The sequence below is a fragment of the Cynocephalus volans genome, chromosome 16 (assembly GCF_027409185.1).
Source record: "Cynocephalus volans isolate mCynVol1 chromosome 16, mCynVol1.pri, whole genome shotgun sequence".
NCBI classification, from domain to species: Eukaryota; Metazoa; Chordata; class Mammalia; order Dermoptera; family Cynocephalidae; genus Cynocephalus; species Cynocephalus volans.
Window position 1 is genome coordinate 16,801,448 of NC_084475.1, and position 8,453 is coordinate 16,809,900.

Consider the following 8,453-nt stretch of genomic DNA (forward strand, 5'->3'; position numbering starts at 1 on the left):
CACTGTCTCAGAACAGACAGATGCATGCCTGTGTGCAAAAGTCACCATCAGCAAAGGGCCCCCTACAGAGGTTTTATTTCCAGAATTGCTCAGCTTGGTCCACTGAGAGCGAAGGGACTTGTGCATTTCTGGACAGACTGTAAAGGAAGTTTGAAAACCTACAAAAGGAAATTAAAATGGCACTCAAGTACCGTTTTCCATCCAATCAGTTGGCAAAGCTCAAAAAATTGGGTACTGACATATGGCACTGGGGCAGATGTCAGAAAGAGTCCTCTCCCATGGTGCTGGTGGGAGTCTAAACTGGAATAAAATCGATGGAAGGCGGGCCGACCCCGTGGCACACTTGGGAGAGTGCGGCGTTGGGAGCGCAGCAGTGCTCCCGCCCACGGGTTCGGATCCTATATAAGGATAGCCGGTGTGCTGCTCACTGGCTGAGCGCAGTGCGGCCGGTCACAAAAAGACAAAAAACAAACAACAACAAAAAATCCATGGAAGGCAATTTGGCAACAGCTAGCCAAGATACAAGTGCACATTCCATTTCTAGGAATGTATCCTTTTCACACATTTGAGTGTCACCATGGAGCAATTGTTATAAGATTGCAAAAAATAGGGCTGGCTGGTTGGCTCACTTAGTTACAGCAAGGTCAAGGGCTGGATACCCATACTGGCCAGCTGCCAAAAAAAAAAAAAAAAAGACTAGAAAAAACATTTAAAATATCCATAGTGTGGAACTTGTGAAATAAATTATGAACATCTATATAACAGAATACTGTGTAAAAAGAAAGAAGCTCTGGGGACCCCACCAAAGACCACTGCCCAGGCCCCCCATTTGTTCACCGCTTGTGAGGCCCTCCAGCCATCAGTAATCGCTTGCTCCAGCTCTTGCCAGGTGACCATGGTGACTTCTTCTCCATCAGGTATCAAAGTCAACCTCCGGCCCACATGTTCCTGACAATAACAGAAAACACACACCCCCACACACCCTAGTTTAATCCCAGGAAGCTTTAGGTACAGACCCAGGCTAACAGGATTGGGTGGGTCCCTCCACAGCCCTACCCCCAGGGAGAATTCATTGTTTTTCAAGGGACTAGCAAGTCTGGCTGGTTCTCAGTCCCATGCGGGACCCAATAGAGTGTTGGGCAGGGATGGAAAGATTTCCTCATTAATCTGGGAGCAGAGCCCAGAGAAGCAGAGGGCACCTACCACCCTGCCCTGGAGGGATGCAGGCTTCCAGAGTGTGAGTCTGGACAAGTCCTGGAAAGAGGGGCCAGGCTGAGGACAACCCTTCCCCCCAGCCCCTGGAGGCCCCTTTCCCACAGAACTGGCCCATATTACCAGGAAGCCCTCTCGGTCTTTGATTAGATTCTCTAAGTCATCGATCCTCTGGAGGAGCTCCTGGAAGAAGAGTTCAGACATGGAGGATCACAGCAGCCCCACCCATGGCCTCTACACGCACGTGCAACTGACTCAGAGCGAGAGGAGGGGGAGGTCTGTGCGCAGCTCTTAGGGGAAGGCAGTGTTTCTACTTGGTTTTTATCTGGTTAGTAAAGCCGGGCTCCCACTTCTCTTCCCAGCCAACAAGGGGAAAGGAAGCGGGGTGCGGTGGGAGTAGTATTGGGGGACAGCATGCCAAGTGAATGCTTATGCAGAGGTGGCAACCTCTGGCCCTGGGATTCATTTCACACTAGCAGCTAATGAAGCATTCCGGCACTGTAGGATGAGGCCCACCTCGCCTCTCAAGAAACAAAAAGTATTGGGCACTTCAACAGGGTCTGAAAAGCTGTGCCCATTGAAAGAGAAAAAGCACCTCAAAAGAACCAAAGCATCTCAGCACAAAGATGTATAAGTTTGAGGTCATAGAAAAAAATATATCAGTGGTTACCAGGGTTTCAGTGGAGGAGAGAGAATGGAAGGATGGAGGGAGGGAGGGAGGGAGGGAGGGAGGGATGAGTAGGGGAAGCAGAGGATTTTGGGGGCAGTGAAACTATTCTTTATGATACTGTAATGGTAAATACATGACATTATGCATCTGGCAAAACCATAGAACAGTACAATAGAGAGAACCCTAATGTAAACCTCAGTTAATAATAATGTATCAATATACGTTCATAATTGTAATAAATGTACCACATTAATATAAGATGTTAATAATGAGAGAAGGGTTGACCAGTTAGCTCACTTGGGAGAGCCTGGTGCAGATAACACCACAGTCAACGGTTCAGATCCCTATATTGGCCAGCTGCCAAAACAAAAACAAAATACATAAATAATGAGAGTGGGCTGGCCCGTGCCATGGCTCACTCGGAAGAGTGTGGTGCTGATAACACCAAGGCCACAGGTTCGGATCCTATATAGGGATGGCCGGTTTGCTCACTGGCTGAGCGTGGTGCTGACAAACCAAGTCAAGGGTTAAGATCCCCTTACCGGTCATCTTTAAAAAAAATAAAAAATAAATAAAATAAATAAATAAATAATGGGAGAAATTGTGTGTGTGTGTGTGTGTGTGTGTGTGTGTGTGTGTGTGTGTGTGTGTGTCGGGGGGTTGGTATGTGAAATGTGTGCTTTCTGCTCAGTTTTTCTGTAAACCTAAAACTGCTATAAAAATAAGTCTATTACTTAAAAAACAAAAAAGTAAATTGCTAAAACTTGAGTTGCTCCTTATGACTTGTGTGTATTGCTAAGGCTGTTGTCGGAATCCTGATGACGTAGCCGATTCTATTGCTAGGGCTAGGATCCACAGACCCTTCAAACCCCTTGTACAGACTGGGTCACAGACCCCTTATATGCTAGCCTGTGTCACCAGACCCCTCACATGCAGGTCCACGAGCTAGGTAATTGAGAAAGATCCCCAGAGCTGTTGGCAGATGACACAAGCTCAGTCCTCAGCTTCCTCAGTAGCAGCAGTGGCCTCTCAGGGCATCCCAGGGGCTCTGGCAGCAAGAGCTTGTAGCAACAGTCTCCAGCAGCAGTAACGCCATCCCCCATGATCCCCCCAGGGGCAGGGGGGTGGGCACTGTGGATCAGAGTCACTCGTCCTTTACCCTTAAGTCTGATAACCCAGGACACCTGGGTGCAAGTCAGACAACCCAGGAACACCTGGGTGCTCACATGCATCCACAGGTAATACCCCAGGAACACCTGGGTGCATGTGCACAGTTACATATTTACATCAAATGCCCTGCAAGATACCAAACATCCGAGGGAGCCCTGACCATTTCCTACATTTTCCCTGCACTTGTGCAAACCTCCAGAATCTAAAATTAGTCAAACACACACACAAGGGCCGGCCCATGGCTCACTGGGGAGAGTGTGGTGCTGATAACACCAAGGCCATCCCATATAGGGATGGCCGGTTAGTTCACTGGGTGAGCGGGGTGCTGACAACACCAAGTCAAGGGTTGATATCCCCTTACTGGTCATCTTTTATAACAAAAAAAACAAAAACAAAAACAAAACACACACACACACAAAATTCAAGAAACCCCACCACACTTTAAAGTTTGAAAATAAAAGCAGATCAGATTCCCAGAGCAAAAATGAATGGCCCTGGGGTCTCAAGGCCTGGGGAGATGCAGCAGAATGGGATCAGTGGCTGGGGGTCCCTCTTATGGCCCCCTCTTCCTTACTCCTCCTGGCCTTCCTTTTCCCTCCTGTCTCTTCTCAGCCTCTCCCTAGGCTTTCTTCTGAATTGCTCCTTCTTTTCCTTCTAGGTACTAACCCCCTTCTGGCCCAATACACGAGTGAAACATGAGCACGTCTGTCATCTCGAGTTGACATGCACCATGTTTCCTGCTCTTCAAGGGACAATGCTTATGCTGAACCATTCTCATATACTCTCCCTCCAAGAAAACAAAAGTCCAAGTGAAGTTGTCCCCTGCATGCTGAGATTTGTCATAACCACTGAGCTGGGGTCTAACTCTCCGTCCTAACTGCCTCCTCTTGGACTGGCCTCAGTCTTTCAACACCCACTCCCTTCTTTCTTCTTTTTTTAAAGGGAATTTGCTCTCAGAGTATTCTGAGAAGTTGTTAGCTCCCCTCTGGGTCAGTTCAGGGTCTTTGGGTGTCTGGTCAGTGGTGGTTGAACCTCAGTGTAAACAGGGGCCAGGATGAAGGGGCGTGGGAAGTGGCCACTCTGCTTCCCAGGTGGGGCTCCCGGGTGCCCTCACCTGGGACTTCAACTCAGGGAACAACTGCGCCTTTTGGTGGGCTTCTTTCAGGATTTTCACGTCTTCCATGACGTCCTCCAGGAGCCCCATGGCCTGCAAGGTAGAGCATGGGTTGCATGGGGCCAGGCTGCACCAAGGCCTGGCATCCCATCCTGTCCCCAGCTTCCTGTGCCCCTCAGGCACCGGTTCTGAAGCCCGACCTGGAGCGGGTAGAGGGACTGCGCCGGCCCCCTGCACTCACCTTGCTGATGCTGACCCTCTTGGTGTCTTTTATGACCCCCTTAGACGCTGGTTGCCCCCTGTCCTGCACCAGCATGGCCATGTCCTTGTCCTCCATCAGCATGGCCATGTCCTTGTCCTCCAGCCATTCCCGGGCATCCACGTGGAGGCCGCTGTCCTCGGAGGTTAAGTGCTGCACGTGGGTGACGATGCCCCGCACCTGGTTGCTGATGGTCTTGAGCTGCCTGGTGAGGTCCTGCACCTGGCTCTCCAGCGCCTGCGAGGGCACCCTGCTCACGCTCCTCCGCTTCTCTTTGGTGGCCGGCGGGTGCGGAGTGCTGAGCGAGGGCCGGGGGCTCAGCTCGGGCGACAGGGACTGGAAGTCAGTCCGGGTCTCCTGGAGGTTGAGGTTCTTGAGCATGGCCACGATGAGCGTGTGCAGGGCCGTGAAGTTGACGGCGCCCACCTCCGGGGTGCCGATGGCGAGGTCGGCCAGCTCCCGGAGGGAGACCGTGGTCGCTCCCATCGAGGGCGGCATCGTGCGCCCTGTCAGGAGCGGTCTGCGACCCCGAGGGGACAGGCGACCGTGCTCCTTTCACCCCTCGCCACAACTCGGGGCCTGTCGCGGAGCCTGCGAGACCCCGGGGGGGTCACCTCCCCTGGGCCCAAACTCGGGACTGAGCCTCTCGGAAATCAACGCCCCCACCTCCCCGGGGGGGTCCCGGCTGACGACCTTCTGCTGCCCGCCGTGCCGCCGTCCGGTCTCGCCCGGTCTCCAAGCGCGAGCCCCGCGCTCCTGTCCCCTAGCGCCGCCTCGTGGCCGGCGGACGTTTGGAACGAGGGCGGCCGCGGTCGCTGTCGGGTCGTGGGGCCCCCGCGCGCCCCGAGGATTCCGCATTAAGGACACGCCCTCTCCGAGAGCCTCCTGGGGAGCAAAGGCCACCAGTGGCGGGGGCCTGCCCACAGGGGAGCCTGCCGTAACGGCCACACCCCAAGGCGCCACTTTTATTCTCAGTAGATGCTCCCAAAGAAAGGAGCGGCGGGGCTGTGCCAAGGCCTCTGCATTAGCGAAGGAAGCCATCATCTTGCCGGCAGGGGAGGCCTCCCATAGGTCCGACTAGACTCCATCCATCCCTTTAACCTAGAAAGGCCCTAGATTCACCCACTCTTGGGGAGCACATAAGGATGGAAAGATTTAAGGGGTATCATGGCAGTCATGCCTTGTGTCATTAGCTGTCTCCATTACACAGGTGTCAGGCTGAGTCACAGACCCTTCAAACCCATGGTGCAGACTGGGTCACAACCCCCTAATATGCAGGTCGCGAGCTAGGTAATTGGAAAAAGATCCTGGGAGCGGTTGGCGAGGTTGACATGCTTTATTCGGACGGGAGCTCAGCCCCTAGCCTGCTCCTCAGCAGCAGCTTAGAGCAGATCCAGCAGCGGCCTGGTGGCCTCCAGGGGGCACTGTGGATCAGAGCCCTTTGTCCTTTATACTGAAGTCAGATAACCAGAGAACACCTGGGCGCACTTGCGCAATTACATCAGACAATAGCCCAGGAACTCCTGGGCACAGTTAACATGCTTACATCAGACATGCTAGGTCATGCTCGGCAAGATTCCTAACAGCTGAGGGAGCCTGACCATTTTTTTCATTTTCCTTACAATAGGGCAGTGGTACATATGGCAGTCCTGAGTTCTTGGTCCCTTGGGGACAGTTCCCATATAACTTTGTTCATTCAAAAGGCAAGCAACTTGGAAAAGGCTTCCCACTACCCAGGCACTTCCAACTAGCCACCAACTGACAGACTCTAACCTAATTTATCTCAAAACACTGACTCATCTGGTAAAGCACCAGCATTTTAGCTCATTACAAGGCAGAACTAGACAAGACTAGGTGAAAAACCTGGTGCCCTCAATAATTGAGGTGTGACTTTCTCATACCAGATTCTTCCAGAAAATGTGTAAATAAAACATAACAGCATTTACACACAGTGAAGCTAGTTAAAAACCTATGAATACATCTGTACCATATACTCCCTTTTTAACTTCTTTTCATGACTATTCATTTTTTTTTCTGGCAGCTGGCAGGTATAGGGGATCTGAACCTGTGACCTTGGTGTTATAAGGCTGCATTCTAACCAACTGAGCTATAATTGGCCGACCCTTAACTAGTTTAATCTGAGTTGATACATTTATTTTTTACTTATTTGACTGGTAAGGGGATCACAACCCTCGGCATGGTGTGGTCTGCACCACACTCAGCCAGTGAGCGCACCGGCCATCCCTATGTAGGATCCAAACCCATGGCCTCGGTGCTACCAGCGCTGCACTCTCCCGAGTGAGCCACGGGGCTGGCCCTGAGTTGGTACATTTAATTAAAGGATTTTTGTTCACCATAATATTCCCAATACCCAGCACACAGTAGGCCCTCAAGTAGTTGTTGCTATCAAAAGAACAAGTGCTTTGTAGTCTTTTTTGCATTCTTAGAAAACTCAGGGCTAGATCACAAAGCTAAATAAAGCCTTAGGATGGAGCATTGGCTGTGCTGGGCAATGGGGTTTCATTTCTCAGCCAGCTACACACTAGCTAAGACCAGAATGTCAGCTCCCTAAGTCCTCACAGGCCCATTTATTATTTGCTGAGGACAGGCACAGATTAGGACTCATTAAATACCAAAGGAAAGGGTAGCATATTCTAACTCCAGGAACTACAGTATGTTCTACTTTTGCTACATAAGTACATTCTAAAATCTCCACCCATGGAGAATAGGAAAGAAAACATTAACGGGTATAAAATGGAATTTTAGAGTTGAAAAGAACTTTAGTTTTCAATTCCAAACCTCCCTTTTCATGACTGATGACAGAGGCCCAGAAAGTACTAGTCACCTGCCTGACTTGATGAACTACCAACCAGGTCCCCTAACAAACAGTCCAGGGCTCTTCCTCTACCACCATGTTAACTGTAGGGAAAGCAAAGGAAAATGGTCAGGGACCCTCAGATGTTCAGAATCTTGCTGAGCATTTGATATAAATATGCATGTGTGCCCAGATATTCCTTGGTTATTGTCTAATGTAATTGTGCATGTGCACACAGGTGTCCTGAGTTATGACTTAAGTATAAAGGACGAGTGGCTCTGATCCATGGTGCCCCCCGCCACCGGGATGCCTCCAGCGGGGAGGCCACTATAGCTGCTGGAGGCTGCTGCTGCAAGCTGTTGCTGCCAGTGCCCACGGGATGCCCTGAGAGGCCACTGCCGCTGCTGCTTCTGCTCTTGCTGCTACTGCTGAGGACTGAGCTCGTGTCATCTGCCAATGGTTCCCAGGATCTTTCGAAATTACCTAGTGTGGACCTAAAACAATGAAACATTTTGGCTTTAGTTATGAATTGCTCTAGCCATACAATTAGTATAGCTCAACCCGACAACTGGCATAGTCCTGTAGCTTTGCACTAATTATTTTAATGATTGAGTTCTTTGCTCAAATTCCCCTTCTTGGACCATTAACAGAATATAACTTATTCGTGTGCCTGAGAGGGCTAATGTGCTTAAAGTCTTGATTGTGGGTTCAGAACTTTTCTTGTCATTAGGAAAGGGATAAACATCAAGAAAACTTCCTGCAGAGAAATACAGCTGTACAAAAAAGAATTATTTGTCTCTCAGGAGCTAACAGAACCAACAAACAATTCCAGTTCATTTCCCAGCAGACACTCCTCTTTTCTATGACATTTAGTCCTGACTTGGATCAGGCTCAAAGGTACGAAAAGCTATTCCACATCTGCAGTATGGCCTCCCTGACAAAGGTGGTAAATACTAGAATTGTGATGATGTCATTTAAAATGTCAGGTAGAAGGGCCAAGTGCTGTCCTAAGTAATGCATCTGGAGTCATGTATCACACAGGAAAAAGGACAATTAGATTTTTTTTTTTTTAAATTTAAAATTTAAATATATTTTTCAACAAGGATTTAACTTCAATGCTTTGGAAGGGCATGGAATCTGCAGAGGGAGACTTACGTCTAGGGTTTGGGACCAGCCATGGTCTTTGTCTTATGCATAGACAGACAGAAGCTAG

At 49.9% G+C, this 8,453-nt stretch overlaps 1 protein-coding gene across 1 annotated transcript in view; it reads right to left on the reverse strand.

The window, feature by feature from the left end:
- QRICH2 (glutamine rich 2) overlaps positions 1-4,923 on the reverse strand; it is a 37,375-nt gene extending 32,452 nt beyond the window's left edge. Inside the window, exons 1-4 of the mRNA XM_063080378.1 lie at positions 4,408-4,923; positions 4,199-4,259; positions 1,336-1,400; positions 838-948 (exon numbers count right to left, since the gene is read on the reverse strand). Coding sequence (XP_062936448.1) covers positions 838-948; positions 1,336-1,400; positions 4,199-4,259; positions 4,408-4,923 — 753 coding nt within the window. The remainder of the gene's footprint in view (positions 1-837; positions 949-1,335; positions 1,401-4,198; positions 4,260-4,407) is intronic.
- Between the last annotated feature and the right edge of the window lie 3,530 nt (positions 4,924-8,453).